We start from the raw sequence: 23,991 nt of genomic DNA, 5'->3' as shown, positions 1-23,991 counted from the left end.
TAAGTTTTGGATACTTTGGGGTAGGTATTTATAATGTTACCCCCATCTTTAATTTTTTTTAACCTTTTCTAACATGGTCTTCATATATAACACCCACGGCTATATATTGTAATGTGAGTAAGAATAAGAACAGAGCATGAGTTTCCTGGCCCTAGTTATCAGATCATGGGTTCTCTTTTAAAGTTGTTAGTATGACGTTTTACTGAAAATGCTTGATTATTTTCATTCCCTTATCTTCCATCTATATATTTTGGTGTGTGCTAGATGAGAGATGCTTTGGTAAAGGATGGTTAAATTTTATGTATCAAGGCTGGTCCAACACCAGAAATCCCCTTGGGGGCAGTAAGGAACCAAGGGAGCTTTGTCTTCATTAGGAAGAAGTTACATTCATGATGCATGTTAACCAGTACAAGGTAAAATCCTAGCAGACAGGGCGACTTGCCACTTTCTCATGACTTAGCAAATAGTTACTGTGTGTGCTTAGCTAGCCTTTCCTAAGAGCACATTCCTTTTTCCTCTGCGAACAGAAGAGCAAATAGGCTTCAGAACTTGCAGACAGTATTATGATAAAATGAGCATCAGGGATGTTTGCAAGATCTTATAAGCATGTATGTATTTTTTGTGGACCTTAAACTGGATTTACATATACATTGTAGCTGCGTAAGAGGTGGCAGAACTAGCTTGTAAAAACCTGAGGAGGTCAGAATGACTTCCACACCTGCTGAGTTCTTAAAAAAGAATTTAGAGTGTGCTACAGGGCAGTTTGCTGATTCAGCATGGCCTAACAGTTCCTGACCTTACCTTTCTATACAAAAATCTGTTTCTACACAAAACTGTTTCATCTAAGTGTAATAGTTGCGTTCACCTAGTCCTGTTGGTCTAGATCAAAAATGGTATGTAGATTTTTTTCAAAATTGGAATGGGGGAGATGTGTTGAATTCGTATTTTTTTAGCTCCTTTAAAAATAAATTGTAGCCTTTATTTAAATGTGTGCTACTTTGAATAACTATATAAATAACCTAGGGTTCTAGTTCAGCAACATGTAGTAAGTATTGCCTTTCTGTTTTGCTTTTTTGGTAACAGGAAAGGAAGTACCTATAGTAGTGTGTCTGTTATGATATGTTAAATTCTTAATGTCTAAGAAGAATGCACCGAGGTCTTTTTACGTGAGATGAAGCTTTTTGTTTTTATTGTTTAGTGGCATGCAGGTTTTGTGCGAGATATGAATAATTCTAGTATTAAAGATGAATGTAACTGACTTTAGTGAGTATCATTACTGGGGAAAAAGTGCTTTTCCGTGTGTTGTGGTTTAACCCGGCAGGCAGCCAAACACCACACAGCCACTCGCTTACTCCCCCCCAGTGGGATGGGGGAGAGAATCGGAGAAAAAGTAAAATTTGTGGATTGAGATAAGGACAGTTTAATAGAACATAAAAGGAAGGGAAAATAATAATAGTGGTAGAATATACAAAATGAGTGATGCACAATGCAATTGCTCACCACCCACTGACTGATGCCCAGCCTGTCCCCAAACAATGATCGCCCCTCCCCCAGTTTATGTACTGAGCATGATGTCATATGGTATGGAATACCCTATTGGTCAGTTGGGTCAGCTGTCCTGGCTATGCTCCCTCCCGGCTTCTTGTGCATCTGGCAGAGCATGGGAAGCTGAAAAGTCCTTGACTAGTGTAAACACTACTTAGCAACAACTCATGTGCTCAACATGAGCAACAACTCACATCAGTGTGTTATCAACATTATTCTTGTACTAAATCCAAAACACAGCACTGCACCACCTAATAGGAAGAAAATTAACTCTACCCCAGCCGAAACGAGGACACCGTATCATAATTAACTGTTGATAGTTCATACGCCATGAACTGGTCTCTTTAATGTTAACTTCAAACTTCATTTATATTTCAGATTATGTAGCTGGCATGACACTTTTCTCAAAAGTGTGTTTTAGCACATGGCTAACGAACCAACTCTGCTAGGAAAAACTGCAATGAAATACGCAAAAAGATTGTATGTTCTGGAACAGTGATTGATATTAACAGACAGTGGTGCAACGTTTGTGGTCTGATAGAATACATTCCTCAGCTAGCGAGGCTGCATAGCGAAGATTGCTCTTGGGAAAAAGTCCCTGAATTCTTTGGCTCTTAGACAACAAAGTCATACCAGTGACACGGCATGTTGGAGGATTTGTAAGGGGGAGGGACTTGAGATCAGTTTTGGTTTTGTTTTTTTTTTTTTAAATGTTGAGTTACATGTTGGGAAACAGACTTTGACTGTGACAGAACTGTTTTTTTTTTTCCCCCATTGTAGTTCTCTAAATTTAATATTTATTTTAAAAGAGTATTTGTAAAAAAAGGAGCAAGAGAATAAAAGACAAAGTTTTACGGATGTCAAAACTGTAAAGTCATAGAAATTGTTTCTGTTCTCCACACAGTTTAGAGTATGTGATAGCAACCATTGTGAAATCCTGATTTTAATTCTTGCATGCTGGAGCCGTGGGACTTCTGTGTAGAATGACGTGACTTGCCAGTGGCTTTCACTGAAGTGGCATCAGCGCACCCGATTCTTCTGGAGACTGGGGTGCACATGGGCCAGCAGAATGCTCTACATTTGGATAGTTCCCTGATAGACCTTTAGTGACTTCATTTGCAGCTCACCTTTTGTATAGTGAAGTATTCTGGCTAATCGCATGCACTAAACCCAAAAGCTAGTATTTGTATAGAATATGTGCCTAAAATAGGTGTGGTTTTTTGTTTGTTTGGTTTTTTTTAGCAGTGCTGTCAGTGAAGAGGAACATGATGTCCTGAGAGGCAGCCATCTTTGGAGAGTAAAAATACTAAAGATTAAAATAGCTGAAATGGATGTGTATTGAGTATTTTTTAATGCCGTAGATACAAAATCGGTACCTATGTGGTGTCTTATTTTACAGTTGTTTTTTCTAGGTGCCAAGAAAACATTGGATGTTCTTTTTAATAGTAAAGCAAAACAAGGGAGCAAGTAACAGGTTGTTGTAGTACCTGGGGTTTTATTTGACCATTCAGTATGCACATGCCTTCATGTAGCTGTCCTTACTCTTCCCCACATTTAAATTTCTCTGGAATCACCTTACTTTCAGTGGCATGGGAAGGGGGTCATTGTAAAGAGTTTGGAAGTCCTTTATATTCCATATAGAATGCATAGAAGTGTTAATGTAGCTCCGTGTGAATTTAGTTATGAACTGACTGGATTAAGAGGTGGCTTTGTTTGAGAAGTACAAGGTATTTTACGTATACTACGTTGCATTAAAAGCATAAATTATTTCTAGTCTGAATCTTAGCTTTGAACTACTAAAGGTGGTAAAGTAGCTCATCCTCATAGTTGGTTGTGTCTGATGCTTGAGACGTTAATAAGAATGATACTTGTAAGATTTTAAAAAGCCAAGATAATGGTATAAGTGCTTTGGTCCTATCCTTTAAAACTTGTTACAGTTCAAAGAATCCAGTGAAAATATATTAATCCCACATACTAATATAATTGACATTTCTACAGAGCTTCTGTAGCTTGGTACAGGCATAGGCTCCGTCCTGTTTTTTTAAATGAGGAAAAGATTATTCTTTGGTATTCTATTAAATTTCAATGTGTGGCAGTTTTGTACACTGTCTATTTTTTGTTGCTTTTTGCTTTTAAGACACAACATTTTTGTATTCAATTTGTTTTGTTATTCCCATTAGTTCCTTGATAGTTCTTAAGCAATTTCCATATTTTTTGAAATGGATAGATATTTGAAATAGATAGTTTTATTAAAAGGATAGTTGTCATTTATCATGAAAAAGGGAAGGTAATCCTTCATTTTTAAAGTTCTAGTATTAAATGCTTTTCAATTTCCAAACATGAAATACATTGCAAATTTTCACTACTGAAAAGGTAGCTGTTAAGTTTATCATAGTCATTGTGGAAAGACATCAGTTTGCACTTTTAAGTCCATTTTATGCAGACTGTAATATGACCTTTTTTGTAGGTGAGTTAAAGGTTACTGAATCTGAAAGCTTTCTTCAGCAAGTTCATAATAACACATTAAGTACAGGAGTACTTCCGCTGACATTAATGTTTGGCATATAATTGAATACTGTGTTGAATTAAGGTCTAACGTAATTTTGGTATGTGTTGCAGGAGAAGTGTGTCTATTAACGTTACTTAAGAAAAGAAGGAACTTAACGGACCTGGAGCTGTAGTAGAAATTAATGCCAACAAGTAAATTTTATTTTAAATGTATTTATTCAACATTACTTGACAGTTGAAAACAAATACTTTTTTTCATTTGAAAGTGTATTTGCTTCTTCAGGACTTTGAGGGTATCAGAGGGACGTGGGTCAGAAAGATGCCTGCTCATATTGCAGTGTCGTTTACTCCTGATTCATCAAAACACACTACAAATAAACATTTCGGTTGGACCAGATGCGAGTGTTGCTTCTGTGAGTTTTCTGTAGCCTGTAGAGTTTTAGTGCACAGGATGAATATGTACAACAACATTTTAACATTTTGGGGAGATTCTTAAGTCAAGTTCATTCTTCATTTAAAATCTGTTTTAAGTAACAGGAGATAGAAAACAAGCTACACTAATCAAATCTTAGTACAAATGCATGAACAAATGTCATGTCTTAGGCTGTCCCTCTTACACTTGTTTATACTAGAATGTATAGGGGATACTTGCTTGGGAAAGGTAAAGTTGGAGAGAAGAACCTGATGCTGTAGGAGTGAGCTGGGCAGTGTTACACACTTAGGAGGAATGATGACATCATTTCATACTGTCAAAAGAGCTTTTGGTCCTACTAGAAGAATAGATAATTTCTGATTGTTTCTCTTTATGATATTAATTTGCTCTGCTGCAGTAACTGAGACAATAGTTTGTTTTTGATAAATGAATAGTGTAATTTCAATCGTTTTCCAAGTATTTATTTATTTGCTTCATGTAGGGAGTAATAAACTGAGTAACAAGTAGGTAAGAGGTGTTTCCTGAGAGTTGAACAGGTTAAGTTATGTAGATCTATGCAGTTGTCTTTGATAGAAGTGCTGCAAAGAGTGTATGAAACAATATTCACATGTCAGTGAAGATAAAGCAGAAATATATCTTGGTAATTTGAATCATGAAGTAATTAGGTTAGAAGGGACCCCTGCGGATCATCTGGTCCAGCCTCCTGAAGCAAAGCTTTTTGAAGTTAGATGAGGTAGATCGGGACTTGTCCAATTGAGTTCTGGATATCTCAAAGGACGAGGTCCCACAGCCTCTGTGGACAGACTATTCCAGACCTTGGCTGCCCTTGTGAATTTTTTTTTTCCTTCTGTAAAATAGGAATTTCCCTGCAGCTCATGTCCATTAACTCTTGAGCTTGAGGAAAATTATGTTGTTTTCCAGTAATAAAAAGTAGAGTTAGTTTTTAAGGATTACAGTTCACTTTTCCCAGGGAAATCCATTTAATGTGTCGAGTTTTTGATGCTTAGGAAAGGTGGATAAAGGATGCTATAATAAGGTTATTTTCCTTGTGTTGAAAATACAATATGGCATTTAGCGTACCAATGACATTTCTCATTATTGTAAGAAAAAACATGTTTTATTTTCTTTGTAAGTGAACTCTTGCAAATCCTGGCAAAGTTGTTGCTCTGAGGATGTCACTCCGTTTAGGTCTCCATACTCTTGGTTTGCTGTTGTATAGGTATGCTGACAGTTGCTGCAGTAATGCATAAATGGTCACTTGAAGCTGTCTTTTTAGAAAGATGAACTGTGAATTGGATGGGCTTACTTAAGGCTGGGCTTAGTTTTAAAACATAGTTGCCATCTGTTTTCTTAGATTATTATATAATGAATTCATACCTTGTTAGAGGTCACTGTAGACTTGCTGCGCTTGGGTTTTTTTGGCTATTCAGATGTTCTTCTTTTGAGTAAGTATTTGTTCTGAGTGAAGAACATGTTTGGTGACTGTAAAAGGCTGATTCCTGAAGCCCGTTCAATGATTTCTTCAACTCTATTAACTTAAACGGTAGGGTTTTTCCTCCCCCATGCTGTCTTCAGAATACAGTGAGCATGCAACTTTGGAATGCTTTGGTTGATTAGCTGACTACTGTGAAGCTGTCTGAATTGCTGGTATTCTATTGATTGCATTACATCATTATAAAGATGTTGTAAAACCTAACAGGAGTATTCTAAAACTTAACAAACTATGACTAAATAATGTTGTTTGGTTTTTTTTTTTTTTCCCTCTACAGGCTCATAAGTCAGTGAACTTTGTTTCAACTCTGCTTCAGATCACTATGTCCGAGCAACTGGATTTACCAGTGAGACAGGCAGGCAAGTTTTCAAATCTTTTTTCATTGTATCTCCTTTAATGGTGCATACACACAAGTACATATGCAGATATTGTTAAAGAATTCTAATGGCTTTAATCTGAAATACTCAAAAGTTAGGAGTCACTCGAATTACAGTCATCATGAACTATATCATGTTGGCACCATACACTGAATAGGGAAGACAGAAAGAAAAAGTGGCTGGCTCTTCAGTGATTGCTCCCCTTTATGTCTAGTGAATAGTGGTCTTTGGGGAAACAGAATGGTTTATGATACTAGTACATTCGGTTCAAGGAGGTAATTTAACCTTGTACTAGTAATGCTAGTGTTTCTGAACATTTTAAGTGGAAGAAAACAAATTATGTCTTTTGGAACCCTGCTGATTTGCACGAGTCATCAGTAAAATTGGATATTGAATGTTAGCAACTCCAAACATCACCTTAAAGCTGCTATGATTACTTGATAGAGGTTTCTAATATGATACTACAGTGGTTTTTCTGACAGTTAGAAGTGTGATCTTGATCACTTACTTGAATCTTCCACGTAGTAGACCATTCTAAGTTGTAGCATAAGCCTAACTTGCGTTTTTATCTTATTGCTTGGGGGTACCGTTCAGATGATGACTCAAAAAATTACTGCTTAACATGTACAACATGCAAAAAAAGAAGAGGGAGGTTTGAAAACAACCTCTGAAAATTCACTCTTAGTGTAAGCCAATTAAAAACCAAAGCAGTCTATAGAGAGTGGAGACAACTCATACAACGCATAACTTACAAACAGTGCATGTTTTGCAAAGCAATTATTGACATGATAAATCCCACTGAGGACAGATTGAAGTCTGCATCACTTCAGTCTTGTAATAGCACATATCTGCTGAGTGTTTCGTACTTTTGCAGACCCTTTCTGAAACCCTTTGGTTTCTGAAACTTCAGAAGGTGCATATGAAATTTGGGAAGAGAAGTTGCTTTATGATTTGTACATAGAATTAGATTAATAGTAACTTTGTTATTAGTTTGCCATTTGAGATTTCCTGTTGCGTTTTGCAAGTCCTTTTCTTGCCAAGTGCTGTAATCTATATTCTGCCACATAAGCAGTTTGGATTTGGTTGTCAAATGGTAAATGCAGGCATTTGTGCCAGCAGGCTGATTGCTGCAAAGTGCTGTGGCTCATAACCTTGGTATAAAGGAGTGCTGTTTTTCTTTAGCATTCACTCCTGTATCACAAACTCACTTAGATTTTTTTTTTTTTTTGCTTACAAGGGATGTTTTAGATAGTCATTAGTATTGATTAGCTTTGTTTTAATGAAAATGCTGAGAAAATAATTATAAAGGATTTTTCAGAAGTGTGATGCTAAAATGTTCCACAACTGTTTATCTGTAGCACAGATAAAAGCGATACATTTAGTGTTTTTATATGAAAACACATTCTTTACAGAACTAAAAATACAGACATCACAGTAAACGGGTAAAATAGTATCAACCTAGTAAATTATTAGGTTAATAATTTGCGTGGTTTATGTATTTTGATTCTCCTACTCAGAAATGGTCAATGAATTAGTAATTTCAATCAGTTTTGTTCTAAAATAGATTTATTTGCAAAATGCATGTTTGTTTTGTACTTTGAATGGCTATCAACTGATTTGCCACTTCTGTCTCGCAGGGGTTATCTACTTGAAAAATATGATAACCCAGTATTGGCCAGATCGTGAAACTGCACCAGGAGAGATTCCACCTTACTCAATCCCAGAAGAAGATAGACACTGTATTCGTGAAAATATCGTAGAAGCCATTATTCACTCTCCTGAGCTGATTAGGTATGCAGTTTTAACCTGTTTATGAATTGGCTGTGGCTTCTGACTGTTGGGTTTCTTTTTTTTTTGCACAGCTAAGATCACCTGCGTGCTAAGTGTCATTGTCATACACTCTGTATCCTAAGCATAGAATTAATGTAGATGGAAAAACAGTTTTTAGCTTGTGCAGCATGTAGAAATTTAAAGTTCCTCAAATGGAGAATATTAAGCAGAAAGTACAGAACCTGAACCTTCTAAACAAAACTTGAAATAAGCCTAAATTTGGGCAATATTAGCTGTTTCGACACCACAAGAATATTATTAAAATAATAGTAGTAGCTTATTTAATCATTGTGCATTTGATTTCTAGAGTACAGCTTACTACTTGCATTCACCATATTATCAAGCATGATTATCCTAGTCGCTGGACTGCAGTTGTGGAGAAAATTGGATTTTATCTTCAGTCTGACAACAGTGCTTGTTGGCTTGGAATTCTTCTTTGTCTTTATCAACTTGTGAAAAACTATGAGTAAGTTTTTTCTCCCGTATAAAACAGCAGAATTAGTGTATTTGTGTGTATTTTTTCTATTCTGTATGTATATTGTAACCATGTAGAATTATGTCTGGGATTGCGCAAAGGTGATAGAAATCTAATTTTAGAAAATATTCTTGAATACTCGCTATGCAGATACTGGCTCATCTATCTTCTCCCCTAAGAAATTACAGAAAAACTGCCTTCATTAAAGGTTTGAGATCAGAAAAAAGAGCGTGTTTTAAAGCCTTAATTTGGTAGTTGTTTTTTATGGATTGATAGCAGTAAGAAAGTCTGCTCAAAATCATGACTTTTGCAGAAAATCAATATTTTTTTAAACTGGGTTTAGACTCTTAAACAATTGGTACTATAGGTATCAGTGACAGTAAACATATAAAGGTTTCAAAGTGTGAAATCTTGAATATTAGGAAGTTCAGAATTAGTTGACTGACTTTGGTATGATCATTTTGATAGCCTCATCCAACCCATCATAGGAAATCTTTATCAAAGCCCACTGTTCTCCTATATGCAAGGCATTGGGCTAGGATACAGGTGAATGTTCTTTGCTCTATCTGGTATTATGCTTAGAGCTTTAAAGTTAAGGTTGCACTTTGAGAAGTTATGTGGAGCTTAGCTGCTGCTGCAGGCATGTAGGAAGCTCATCTGAGCTGGGTCAGAGAAAGTGCAATCCTGGCGTCAGGGAATTGTAATAGTGAAACTGATGGAATCCACAACTTTTTCAAAGCACTGTTATGCATAACATTTTTGTTTCAGGTACTTGATTTAAAATGTTGCATTGAAAAATTTCACTGTCAAATTCCATGAATTAGTGTAACACAAGTGAATATCAGTTTCTCAAAAATCCTTTTTTACAGGAATGCTATAAAGACCTTTGTAATCCCATGTTGGAGTTTTTTCAGTGGCTGAAAATTGCAAGTCCTGATAGGAAAGGAAAATAAACTAATTTCTCACTTGATTTTCAATTTAAACCTCTTTAACCAAATATACAGCAGAGATCTGTGGGATATAAAACGTGAAGTGTTCAGTCGTAGTATATTATCATTATAGTAATCCTTGTTTAGGGAAGAATTTTGATATGAGCACGGTCATGGCATGATTAACTAAGGTAACAAGTATGTTCATAATCCTAGTTGATTAAACACTTTAGCTGAGGCCAGTAACTGCTCATACTTGTTCAGGTTTCTGTTGGAGCCAACAAGGGTCGGTTTCACAAATCATGTAGGAATATGCACATTTCATCGCGTAACAATACAGGTGCAAGCAGGTCTCTGTAAAATTTGTTAAATTGCTTATGTCAGTTTTTTTTGGGGAAAAATCTGCATGATGTTATGACTTTGATCAAGTTTTTACTGCTTGAGTTGTAGGAATATTTAGCCATTGAATTTTTTTTTCTTAATGTGGAGGTAAATGTCTTGGGGCTTTTCAACGTTTTTTTTCCCCCTGCAAATCCAGCTGTCAAGATCAAATGGCTGCTCTTTGCATAGTCATTTTTTCTGGTCTTTTTCAATTGTGTCTTTTGCGGAAATTAGAAACTGAGTTTTCCTGAGCAATATTTAATCCTTATATTTAGGTTTCTGTTTCAGAAAATATGTGGAAACTATATTATTGAACAGGATTTTGGAGCTCAGTGTTCTGTAGTAGTTTTTACAGAACATGCCATATGGTAGCAGACTGGGTTGACTTTATCTTACACTTCTGCAAATCGGCACTGTTTAAGAGGCTGAGCAGTGATACTTAATATTAATGAAAAGTCTACCAAAAATGTGTTTTGGGAGGAAAAAAACCCCAAACAAACCAACAACAAAAAAACCAAACCAAACCACAATCCCCCAACCCAAAAATCTCCCACAAGAGTCCAAGAGTATTATAGTATTAATTGCTTAATAAATAAACAAAGCTGTACAGTCTTAAAGTGGTATTTTACTTGGTTCTTATTGTCATCACCAGTATGGACAAGATCCTATTCTACTGTGATAACTCTTGAGTCAGTAAGGACTTTCTTCTTTGTAAGTTAAAAGTTGGGGGGAAGATTTCAAAATGTGGCTTCATTTCCTTTCAGGAATCTTGAAATGTTTTGAGAAAGGAAATGGAGCCTTGTTTTCAGCATAGGCACGCTGGTGGACTGGCACCAGCATGGGAAGGTCCGAGGCACTATTTCAAGGGGGGTTGCAATTGAAGCCTGCTCAGAGTCTGCCACATAACCTTGAAGCCTACATTCTCTATCAGATTGTTAGATTTGGGCAAATTAAATGGTAAGATGCGAGAGACATCAATGCTAAACTGTGAGAGACTTCACCATTTGCTTTCTTCAACGTCAGTGAAGTAATCTAGCTTCTGGAAATATTTTGATAAATTTTGAACTCTGATAAATGTCTTTCTGGAATTTTACTGGCTAGCCCAGCATCTGCCATTCTTGGCAATAAATGTGTACCTTTTGCTTGCAGTTTTTGTAGTGCTCTGATTGCTTTTCACTATAGTAATGGTGTTGTTGAACATGATGTAGTATTCAAAGTAAGTTGGCAGGAGTGCATTACCAGCAGAAAACTGATGTGGATATATAGTGGAGTAATGGACACTCAGCAGTTTTCTAACTTGCCTTTTAACTGTAATGTTGTCTGGCTATAGCTTTATTTCAAATTCTGTAACAAAAAATGGGTAGGTTTTTTTTAAATCATATGTTGTTATGAACTGTAATATAACCTACTTGTGTCTACGTTGGGGAAGGGTGGACTTAAAAATTCAAAAGCTATCTGAAAGATCTGCAAAACTAGTTTTTTCTTATCTAAAGGTACAAGAAACCAGAGGAGCGGAGTCCTTTGATAGCTGCAATGCAACATTTTCTACCAGTTCTGAAGGATAGTTTCATTCAGCTCTTGAGTGATCCATCTGATCAATCTGTCCTCATCCAGAAACAGATCTTCAAAATATTTTATGCCCTTGTGCAGGTAAAAAATAAACTTTGTATATACTTGATCAGTAATTTAATTTAAAGCATTATGCTTTTCCTTGAATAGTAAATGATAGAAATATTAACAATATTAGATTACATCTGAATCATTTCCCCTACTACTCATCTGTGGTATGTATCACAGGTTTTTGGTATGCTTGGTTGTGCTGTACTTCTACTTCTGTACAGTGCTATTCCTGATTGGCATTAGATAGAACTTATGCGTGCCGTCCTCTAGGTAGAATGTTGGCTAGAAACCCGATTAGAAAATCAGTTTTCTAATGACAGATTGTAGAGGCCAGCCTACATAGAATTACCAGTGTAAATGCAGCAGTTTGGAATGAAACTGTTAATATGCTGTTAATTGCTTCAGAAATTAGTGTAACATCCATTTAAGTAGCGTCTTAGCATTGCATAAGCAGAATGGAGTAAAGACCTCTAGCACCTTTGAGGGTATTGAAGAGATAGACTAGGTTGTGTTAAGTTCTTTAGCCTGGTTTTCCGAGTCACTTGCTAATCTTTCATGGTAGCTAAGTGTAGACAAAGATTTGAAAGAGCTGAAATTCAAACTATGAAAGTAACATTATATTCAAATTGCTTTATGATAAATTTATTTTGCCTTTTTTTTTTAAATAAGTACACATTACCTTTGGAATTGATAAATCAGCAAAACCTGACTGAATGGATAGAAATCCTGAAGACTGTTGTCGATAGGGATGTACCAGCTGTAAGTGGCTTTTGGCTATTTATGTCTTCAAGTTTAAATATTTTTCATTCATTAGCACGTTAAAAAAATTAACTTTTTATTTCTGCATTCTTTTTTCTCAGTAGATGCCAAGAAAATAAATTTTCAAGCTAAATAGGGTGTTTTAAACAGACTAGAGAAATTTTGAAAATATGTAGCTTGTATGGGAGTTCTGTTTTCAAATTACAGCACAACTTATTTTGGCTTCTTGTTTCAAGAATTTGTTGACCATTTATGCAGCATATATCATGGGATGTATTTTTAGATATGCTGTACTTTATACTTCTATTAAGCTAGAAGTACAAATGGCAGGTTAAAAGCAAAATATGCTATATAGTTGTTCAAAATGCGTATAATTTGAACTCTTCGTGAATAGTTGGTAAATCTTTTTTCTTCCCCGTCGCCCCCCCCCCCAAAGGAAACCCTTCAAGTTGATGAAGATGACAGACCTGAGTTGCCTTGGTGGAAATGCAAGAAGTGGGCTTTGCATATCTTAGCTAGACTTTTTGAGAGGTATTTTCTCTTCCATTATTATTTTTAAAAAAACAAACAAATATTCAAGTCAATAATATTGCTGTACCCTTGAATTTGCATTCTTGCTTCTAATTCTAGGTATGGAAGCCCTGGTAATGTTTCCAAGGAGTACAATGAGTTTGCTGAAGTGTTCCTGAAGGCATTTGCTGTTGGTGTTCAGCAAGTAAGAAACACTGAATGTGGGGGGTATTAGGATAAGTTGAGAGTTAGTAGTGATTTCTTATTTAATTATTTTCTGAAAAGGTTTCTTGCTCTTCTTCACAATTGTTTTTTTTAAGCACATTGGTATAGAAAGCACTGACGTCTGTGGGTTAAAAGCAAAGAATGATTAAAAAAATTATGAATTTGTCACGTAAGACAATCCACTGAAAAAGCCTATGCAGCATAGATAATCTGTAAATAGAGTAAATGCTCTCATGTAACAAGCGCTCAGAGGAGCTTCAGGTAAATGCTAGATAGGTATAATATTTATGTGATGTAGTTGACCTTCTTACCTACCCTTTTAACTCTGATGATATAGTTCTTCTTTGACTCAGTGTCAGTAAATACTAAGCTTTCTAGCCTTCTTCAAAAGCCTGATCAAGCAGAGGCTCACTTACAGACAGGTAAGTCTGATGGTCACTTTCCACTCATCTTCCTGTCTGGGGGTTGCCACTTCTACAGGGTCTGTTGTACACAAAGCATCTTCTGGACTATAGCAGTTTCTATTCTGATGTATTAATGTTATGCCAAACTGTCCTTGATTTACCTTTACCGGAGTAACTTCATGATTCAGATAGTCCTACCACATGGCAGCAACCTACAGGTTTTCCTGAATTGTCATCTGCCTCTCTTATAGTGCATGTGTTGCAAAGTCAGAAATTCGAACTTTTTGAACTAGCAAGAAAATTCCCATGAATACTGGGAAATTTTTGGATCTGATTCTCAGCTCCTGGCTGTACTGCTGACTTCTGTTCTTGTGAAACAAGTTTACTTATAAAAAAAACTTCAAGTAGTTTTTGTAAAATTTCCTTGTATTGGCTCATAAATTGGTTTATATTAAGGTGATTACATTGTAACTGTCAATAGACTATTAATTTATGAAAATCTCAGGGAGCGGAATGTTTTCTTCAAAGCCTTTATTTTAATCAGGAGGAGAACAGTTCTTAGTTCAGTTTCAGTTTTCTTAGTTTTCGTTTCTAATGAAATTAGAATGAATTACAGGACTTAAATTTTTTGGGAAAGCTATCTCCTAAATACAGTTTTTTGAAGGTCATCCAAAGTATTGAAAGGGAAAAGAACATTTGTCACATTTAGTGTTAGGAAATATGTCCCAACATTCTACTCAGACAAGTAGAGTCAGTGTCACCTTCTGAGGTGCTCATCTGTCACCTGTAGATGACATCAGACAGGTAATTATTACATGTTCTTTAAGACCTTACTGGTTGATTTGCACTTCCAAGATAAAATGAAGTTCTGACAGAAGACTGTATGGGCAAAAGAAGTCTTTAAAAAGAGAAATTTAAACAGTTCAACAAAATACATTGTGTTTTTTCTTTGCATTTTCTTTGAATAAAATTTGATCCTTACTGTTATTTACATCTAGGAAACACCAAGATTTCAAGTCTTTAAAGAAAATTGCTAAAAAGCAAGACTTTAAAATGTTTCTTCCTATACAATAATGTAATTTGTTTAGAAATACAGATTATTTTTAAGGTGCTGTTCTCTGTTTCTGGGCAGAAGATAAATCTTGGATGCATGCTCAAGAAATTGAATCCTTCAGATAAATGTTATGGAAGATTTTTGAACAGAATGTATTTCTTTATAAAAATCGGAAATCTGTGAAATGCTGAAGAATACAAATTCTGATAATACGCTTCACTGAGTTCTCTTTACTCTCTAAAGTGTATGCACCCTTTTACTAAAGGAGTAATAGATAAATATATGGTATGGGATTACAGGTTGTTCAAGTATAAACTTGAAACATACTGCTAGTATTATTCTTATATTAGTTCTCATTGATTATTCTTTTTATCTACTCTATATCTTTTTGTCATGTGCATGTCACCAACCCCCCCAAAAAAATCTAGTGCATTCAGCATTAGTTCTAGCTAAACTTTCTTAAGCTTGACCAAAACAGGCTGAGCTGCCTAACTGGAATACCTTGATTCTTACCCCTTGTGTTAGCAGCTGTTTTGCTCCAGACATTTCTCACTTTGAAAGACCTGATGAGCCAGAACTAAGCCCTGGTCGAACACTACTGCCTGGTTGTCCCTTGGCACAGTTGCAGAATTTTCTTTATTTGCCCTGGAGCCTCCATCCCACATCCTGCTTTTCTTCACTGCAATTCTTAAACCTTGTCTTAATCTTTTAAATTTCTTTACTTATTGCATCTGAATCATGAAACTGCTTAGATTTGTGAAAAGAGAGGACCAAAACACTTGTCCTAAGTAGCGTGGCTGCAAAGACCATTTGTTAGGCCTCAGCTTTGTCCTCATTTCCAAAGACTATCCGCCATCCCTTCATTGACTATTGATGAATTTAGGCTTTTCTGTGTGTTGTCCTGTTACATTAGGGAATCTCTCTCTCTCTTAAAAAAAAGAAACTTCAAATCCTTCTAAAATTCAAATAGACTAGCAAACTGGATCTTCTTGTATAAGCTTTTCCACAGAGAACAAAGAATCCCTAATTTGTATTTTTAAATCTTTCCTGGGCTGCCACTGTGGTGTGACTTAGGTCATGGAGCCTGTCTCAGATCCACACATTATAAAAGTTCAGTGATGTTAATACAGTGATGGTCACTTCTTCATTGCTTGTGTTGAAATTTATATAAAGGAAGCCAATCTTTAGAATGTAATGTACTCTCTGTAAAACCGCAAGAAATCCCAGTCTTCATTAGTTTCTGAATTACTTCTGGAAAGACTGTATTTAAGGCATCCCATCAAGGAAGTAAAATATGTTGCAGAGTTGTTTACATGTTTAATCAATTTTGTTACCAGTTTGTTAAGCTCTTTTTAATGATTACGTTCTTCTTAATTGTTCTAACTTCAAGAAGCATGTTAGTCTTACCACGTACTCATATGTTTTACTGATTTTGGAAGTTACAAATATCTGTCACTTAAGGTATTTTCTTTGCAGTGAATCATTTTCTCTTTTAGTTAGTTCACAAGAGACTAAAAAGGAATTTTGACATATGTATTCTTTGATACTCCTCAAAACAGCTGCAAGCCTGAACATTTGCTCTCTTTTCCTTTCCTATCCTAAGTCAGTATCTAATGTCACCAAAGCCTTGTACTGAGGTGAGGATAACAACTGGTAATTTCTTTCTTAAATCCAGGAGGCTTCTAAACATGAACAGTTAAACTTTGAGGACTGATAATGCATCTAGAGCATAAAACTGTTTGTAAAGCTATGAATTTAATGGTGGATGAATGTATCCTCTTCAAACTCAAGTGCAAGGCATCTCCTTTGGGAGAAACGCTTCAGTGCTTGTGTAACAAATGTTATCAATGGAATTACTTTTCAAAATAATGAATCTCATTTTCCCAAAATGTTTTCTTGGTGATATTACAGATTGATAGATCTTTTCAGTTCCTTCAGTTTTGGATTTTTTTTAAACGTTGTTTTATGTGAAGAATTAAATGAAACCCTGGAAATGGGATTTGTCATTTCTCTCCAGTTGGTGCTGCTGCTCTTGAAGGTGCAGTGTTGCCACTGATCTGGATTGGGCTACAAGGAAACCCCCTTGCATTACCAATACCAAACTTCCCAGTGAGCTGGAATTTCATTACTAGTAACGGTTCCGTGTCCATTTCATGTCCTTATTCGTGGAGAGCCATGGACTTTAACAAACATAAATCCCTGTGAATAGTTCTGAATGCCACCTCAGGAGAAGAATTGAGGCCAGAAAGCCAAGGGGCGACGCTGGTTCATCATTCTTCATACACATACATTCTTCATACAGCATCATTGCTGTAAGGCTGCACATAGGCAAGGATCAGTAGATTGCGTGAGTGTAGAGTATTTTACCAAGCCAGTGTTTGCGCATGAATTTCTGCCCCCAAGGAGTGGCAATATGGAATGATAAACCTCGGGGGGAAAGGTCCCTTGGGCTATGTTGGTGATGAATTAGCATGTATGTTTTGTCTTATTAAAGGATTGTATTTTTAAAAGATGTGCAGCACCTGATATGAGCTGCAAATTGCCTTATAAAATTGACAATGACATTTAGTAGAAGGATTAGTCAGTACCCATTTTAGACTAATGAATAAACAGGGGGGTTTTGTTGGATTTAAAGAGTTCTTATGTAGGATTGTGAGGGAGGGTAGAATTCTTCTCGTTAAAATGGTCTGTGCTCAGTATAAGCTGTTGATGAGATCTGATTTTTCTAGGTGTTGCTGAAGGTGTTGTATCAATACAAGGAAAAGCAGTACATGGCTCCTAGAGTTCTGCAGCAAACACTGAATTACATCAATCAAGGAGTGTCACACGCAGTCACCTGGAAGAATCTGAAACCTCATATTCAAGTAAACCATTTTCGGGGTTTAATTCTTAGATGACTCAGTGGTGTATTAGTCAGTCTTTTGCACAGTGTTTCTAGCCTTGCTGTAGAATTCAAGTTTTACAGACCTCTGTTATAAATTGCTGGTGGAAAGAGTTTAAGCCTGTTTGGTGAAGGTTACTTTGATACATGAGCAAAGCTAGCTAATTGCTTTTTTTGCTGTCGGTCCTTTGTGCTTTAATATATTAAGGATTACAGTGTAACACAGCGACACAACAAATTTGAAGATGGTGTTAACTACTGAATTTATGGCATTGAATCATCTCCACATACCATTATCCAAAGCAAATCTAATAGCTTGCGCTGTGTTGTAGCTCTACCTTAAGTTAAAAGATCTCTCTTTTGTAAGGTAGCACATAAAATCCACTATGTCCAAATAGTTTTAGAATGTTACCTTTTTATATGAAGAGTGACGGGATGGACAAAATCTGTGAAATACAGGACAGAATATAGAGATTGATTTAGTAGTGCTAGCCTGTTTCAACTTTTTTTTTATTGCAGGGAATTATCCAAGATGTTATTTTTCCGTTGATGTGCTATACAGATGCTGATGAAGAGCTTTGGCAAGAAGATCCATATGAATATATTCGCATGAAATTTGGTGAGAATTTGAAATCTACTCATGTTAAGATTCTACTTCACATAAGGACAGGATTTTTACAGTTTTTTGTGAAAATAGAGATGGCTTTAATCCTTAAAAGAAAAAAAAAGAGAAAACCAGTTTGTATTATCTAAATAATGTAACTTCATATAGTTAACTTCTGGATATACTGGTAGAAATGACAGATAACATATGACAGTCAAAAATAACACAGGTGTTTCTGCACTTGAAAAAAGTAGCTAATTTTGACAGTTACAAAGTTTTTGTGGTAAGTCAAACAGTCCAGGTCTTGCTAACAATAATCACATAAGTTTAATGTTACTGAAAGTTTATGCTTTACGACAGCTAATATTTCAGGCCCTGGAGTTTCTACGATCTTAAGGAATTTCACACATAGCACAGTTCAGAACAGATTTACCGTTATGATAAATGAAACATTATGAAGTAAGCCTAGCATTCTAGACTTGTCTAATTGCACCTCCAACGGCTTGCTGCTTTGTTGTTGGGGTTTACCATAAGTCTATGCAGTCCTTTCAGGCTGGGGAAGAAAGAAGATACTTCAGACTTTCTGAACAAATTCTTTCCTCCGCTAGGACTTTTGTGTGGCTGGAACAAGGAATCTTGATGGGTTTGGGAGTTTCTTATCCCTCAGGTCAGAGGCAGACCTGTAAACAGTACAGGTATTATACAAGGCTCTGATACTCCTCTGCTGCAGAGAAATAAGAAACTGAGCATTTTTAACTCAAATCAGTGACGTGTGCTTGCCTGTACAGCAAATAACATATATGTCAAAAATCGACTGCTGTGTCTGCTTCTACGGTTACAAAAGATTTCCCTTAAAAATAAGGAAAACACACAATTTCAAATTATACATGTAGAGCCAGTGATCATGAAAAAGGTGAAACGTATGTATCGGAAATCTCCAACCATGTGTTATTGTTGTTTGGTCTTGGAATATCCGTAGTAAAAAAGCATGATTAACCACCTGAGAAAAAAGGAAAATTGTTGCTCTTTTGTTTCATATTAAATCATTAGATTGCATTAGGATCATGAACTGTAGTAAAGGACCAAAATTTATAGCTGTTTTATGTTTACTTAATAGATGTATTTGAAGACTTCATTTCTCCAACAACTGCTGCTCAGACGTTACTGTTTACATCATGTAGTAAAAGGAAAGAGGTAAGCTATTCAAGGATTTTACTTAAATACAATGTTAGCTAGATTTAGTTTATAGTCTCCATTTGCTGAAAGAGCTACTAATAAGTTTTACTTTTCTGCTCTCTGTCATATCATAGTAGACTAAAATTTGTCATTTCTCAAATTTATTTTGCACTGGTCTATTTGTGATTTTTGTATTTGCCAATTCCCCTAGGACTTATCTATCAAGAATGTTGTGTGTTTATAACAAAGATATAAAACATTATACAAATTCCAGACTTGGAGCAGATTATTAGAGATTTAAGCATTTCAGAGCACTGAGAATGGTATCTGAGACAATTGAAATACTTAGACTAACCTTATATGTAATCTAGGTCTTGCAGAAGACAATGGGCTTTTGTTATCAGATCCTTACGGAGCCAAATGCTGACCCTCGTAAGAAAGATGGTGCTTTACATATGATCGGTTCTTTGGCTGAAATTCTCCTAAAAGTAAGCATAACAAATCAGGTGGTTCTTCTGGTTCTTTTTTTTTTTTTTTCCCCTCTTTTCCTTTCTTTCACATATAATATCTTAGAAAAAACGAGAGTAGCTCTTTGAGTTTACAAGCTTTTGAATCACTGCCAGGATTTTTTAAAGCTGTTGAACTTAATTGTTTTGGTTTTGTTGTCAGCTTAATTACATAAGTTTTATTAGGTCATGTTCAAGTTCAGATTATTGTTTTAAGTTCTCTGCTTCTATTAAGAATTGCTACACCATTTCCTGTGCCACACTTAATTATATGCCCTTTTTTTTGTGGAAGGAAGGAAAAAAAAAATCCATCCAGTGAGAAGCTGTTGATTTAGAGAGATCTTTTCTGAGTGTAGAAGAGAGGAAATAAAGTGAAATTAGCAACCTTGCTCAATTAGAATGGTAGCAAAAAAGATGCAGGGCATGAACTTGTATTTGGACCACAGCTCAGTTTCCCTGAGCACTTTTGCTTTTGATACCAGAGTAATGTACTGCCACGCAAAAGGTGTTCTCTAGGAGTCAAAAAATGACAGGAAAAATGGGTCACTATTTTGACTGAAAGGACTATAAAAGTCCATGTAGGATCCAAGTTTCATTACTAATATGGGATTTCATTGTTGCTTAATGGACTTAAATAAAGGGGGAAGTTAAAAGTCTGAGGGTTTTGTTATGCTGTTCACACTTTTATATGTGACTTTTTTTACTGGATTAGAAATGCATTTTATATAAAGTTTTAAACGGATGTATTTCTATTCATATTCTGACAGAAGAAGATATATAAAGATCAGATGGAATATATGTTGCAGAATCACGTGTTCCCCCTCTTCAGCAGTGAGCTGGGTTACATGAGAGCACGGGTAAGAAAGTGTAAGATTTACTGTTAAGATACACTGTCTGTTCCAACTGAAGACTTGAGGAATATTCTTTAATTTTTTCCCTCTAACAAATGCACTCCTTCCTGCACTTTTTTGTAATAAATTGTATGCTTGTTTCAGAGATTAGTATCAGTCTTTATGTGTGATTATAGATAGCTACTGTGTAGTTCTAAAATGGCTGCAGAATTGTGTGCATAGTTTTCCATCTGTGTCTGGTGGTATGGTCTATTTGTGTTTTACATTTAGACTGTACTGCTCACACAAAACCTGTGGCCAAAGATGAACTTGAGATCATAGTACTGGTCTAGTGATGTCTGAAAGACAAGCCTCCCACTGGCCAGCCTCCACACTCTCAAACATCTTCATCTGTTAAGAAGTTTTACAGTATCTTTATTCAACAGTAGTTGTACTTCAGATTTAATAATTTTTGTAGGTTATGGGTATATGAGTAGTTGATAATCCTGTTTGTAGGTTTTGTAACTCCGAATTTGTTCAATATCTTTTTTTCCAGGCTTGTTGGGTTCTTCATTATTTTTGTGAAGTCAAATTTAAGAGTGACCAGAATCTTCAGACAGCCTTAGAACTCACAAGACGGTGTCTGATAGATGACAGGGAAATGCCTGTGAAAGTGGAAGCTGCAATAGCACTTCAAGTTCTGATCAGTAATCAAGAGAAAGGTAGCCCTCTTTTCTTAAAGCTACAGCAAGCTTTAATGGAATAGACATTAATATTGCAATGTTCAGGGAGACTTGTTCTCTTCTTTCGTGATGTTAATTTTGTAATCATTTATTGTAATTTTCCAGCTGGAAAATTTTACATTTTTTATAAATAATGTTATCACAATTTCATGGTACAATAAATCCAGTTTTACAGCACCTAATCATTGAATCGGAAATACAGTGGTAATATAAGCATATCTGTCTCAGCACACATTCATTCATGTTAAAATTTGTTTTTAAAAAAAGTTTTCTTTATCCTGGCAGGCTTAGTATTCCTGAAGCTGGCATAAAAGCCACAAAGCAAACATAAATTCTATATCAAATACTTTGGCTAATGTGACAAAAATGCATATGTACCCATTCCTGAAATTAAAATTTGTATTGATAAGTAATCTTGCATTCCATAAAGACTGTAGAACTCTGGTTTTCATACTTCAGTTGTGATCCTTTTGGTATACGTTTTTATTTAAAAAATTGTTCTGAATGTTAGTATTGCTGTAATGATTTATACTACCCATTGTTTTGGCATATTAATGCTGAAGCATTAAGTATTAATAAAGTACATATTGGCTTTCTTATACTGTAGTTTTGTAAGAATGTCAATTCAAGTATTTTCACTTGTTTTACAGCTAAAGAATATATTACTCCATTCATTAGACCTGTAATGCAAGCTTTACTTCATATTATAAGAGAGACTGAAAATGATGATCTTACTAATGTGATTCAGAAGATGATCTGTGAATATAGTGAAGAAGTTACCCCAATTGCGGTAGAAATGACACAGCATTTGGTAAGAACTTTCTGGTGACTTAGGAAGATGTTTAATATGTGAAAGATTGGTATTTAAAATTAAGATAGTTGTCCGTCAATCAATAGCTGTTGTTACTCCAGTCTGCTTAAGTGCACTGATACAAGTAATTTTCTTCTACATTTAGTCACTTTTTTCTCAAAAGTGGCTTCATAACTTGAACTAAAAGGAAATTTTTAAGAATGATTGTAGAAATGTTTGAGAAATCTTTGTACGTATTTTCTCCTGATAGTGTTAATAATTCTTTTTGGTAGCACATTTTAGGTAGTCTCTACAATGTGACTTAGGTTTTCTGTTTTAAAATGGGAAATTAAAGAGCAGATTTTTAATAAAAAATTTGGTGTGAAAATAATGTTCTGTTGTATGTAATGTGAAAATGAAATTGAATCTGCAGGAGAAGTTCAAAGCTTGAATGGCCATATCTAGCAAGTTGTACTAGTGTTTTCAAAAGCAAAGGTCAGCTCAGTGCTAGCCTTGGAGTTAAAACTAAATTGTTTGCATGTCCTCTCTGGGAATGCCTGCAAAATGGTCCAGTCTAGTTCAGCTACCAATTGAACCTTGCGTCAGAAAAACTTACTCATAGAAAATGTATTCTTTTCCATGGAAAGTAATGTCATTTATATCTTTCTATTCATGAATGGATAAAGGATGACAGCTCAAATGGCTTAACATTCAAATTTTATCAATCTTGAAAACAAACTTTAGAATGGAGCAGTCACCTTCTAGTATTCATACACATTTTCTTAGCAGAAGTTCTTCTTAAATTGTGTAGAATACCAGACGTGCACAATTGTTCTTCATCTCCAAGCATGTCCTCATTAAATGACATATTTATGGGTTGTTTTGCTGTTACATGCAGGCAATGACATTTAACCAGGTGATCCAGACTGGACCAGATGAAGAGGGCAGTGATGACAAAGCAGTGACAGCAATGGGAATCTTGAATACTATTGATACGCTTCTCAGTGTAGTTGAAGATCACAAGGAAGTAAGTAAAAATTACTTTAAAGCTAGTATGTATTGTCTAAGATACTGAAAGTCTTTTGTGGTTCCAGTATTCCTGATACTGTTATTTGAAAAACTGTCCTTTCAGCCAAAAATATCTTAAAACAAAAAACAGTGAAGTACTTACCAACAAAGCTGTAACAGAGTCACATTTCTAACACAATACGTGTAGTAATAGAGCATAAATGTTGCCCCAGTATTTCCCATAAGAATCCAGGTTCTTGTTGAAATAGGTGGAAGCAACTTGTCTCTAACAGATGGAACTCTGTCAGCTCAGCTGGAAAAACCTATCTGATTTGATGAGGTCTGAAAAAAGAAAATAGAACTTCAGTTAGCTTTGAACATTGATTCTGCAGTTTGCTCTGCACCAGAATCAATGTCTGTAAATACAGCTGTTGTGGCTACGCTAAATGATAGGGTTTTTACCTGCCTAATCTGCACTGTAAAATTCTCCAGTGTGATGAAAAAGTTTATTTAGTTTTGTTGTACTGAATGGACTAACTTCTGTCCAGAGTACAGCTTGTTCAAAAGATGTTATTGCTGGTTAAAATCCGTCTTGACAAAGTCAGCTACTGTTTTTTGATAAATACATTATAGTTTTTTAGTGACTAAACAGTTCAGTAATAAATTGTACTCTCAGGGCTCTGAAGATTTTACTAAGGAAGCAGCATAATACGTGTTCTGAATGCCCAAGGGCGGAATCCAGTGCTGCCATGCAATAAACCAAGGACCAGTTCGGCTCAATTACTTGATGCTAAAGCTGCTCAGCAAGCTTTTCATGTACTTGTTTTTGTCAGCAAATTCTTGCTATCTAAATGAAAAGTTTGTGTAACAATATGCTAGTCCTGAGGAACTCAATTGTAAAACATTGATCA

The 23,991-nt window shown here is 35.6% G+C and overlaps 1 protein-coding gene across 1 annotated transcript in view; it reads left to right on the top strand.

The window, feature by feature from the left end:
- Positions 1–6,255: 6,255 nt before the first annotated feature.
- Positions 6,256–23,991, top strand: part of IPO7 (importin 7) — a gene marked incomplete at its 5' end in the record, with an annotated part of 28,049 nt that continues 10,313 nt past the window's right edge. The window contains 15 exon segments of the mRNA XM_009576747.1: positions 6,256–6,337; positions 7,993–8,146; positions 8,493–8,651; positions 11,464–11,620; positions 12,260–12,349; positions 12,786–12,880; positions 12,980–13,064; positions 17,272–17,406; positions 17,943–18,042; positions 19,145–19,221; positions 19,575–19,691; positions 20,477–20,566; positions 21,096–21,261; positions 21,933–22,093; positions 22,971–23,099. Of these exon segments, the coding sequence (XP_009575042.1) occupies positions 6,256–6,337; positions 7,993–8,146; positions 8,493–8,651; positions 11,464–11,620; positions 12,260–12,349; positions 12,786–12,880; positions 12,980–13,064; positions 17,272–17,406; positions 17,943–18,042; positions 19,145–19,221; positions 19,575–19,691; positions 20,477–20,566; positions 21,096–21,261; positions 21,933–22,093; positions 22,971–23,099 (1,797 nt within the window).

This window comes from Fulmarus glacialis, unplaced genomic scaffold (assembly GCF_000690835.1).
Source record: "Fulmarus glacialis isolate BGI_N327 unplaced genomic scaffold, ASM69083v1 scaffold44100, whole genome shotgun sequence".
In the NCBI taxonomy this organism is placed as follows: Eukaryota; Metazoa; Chordata; class Aves; order Procellariiformes; family Procellariidae; genus Fulmarus; species Fulmarus glacialis.
This window is presented reverse-complemented; position numbering and strand designations above follow the sequence as displayed.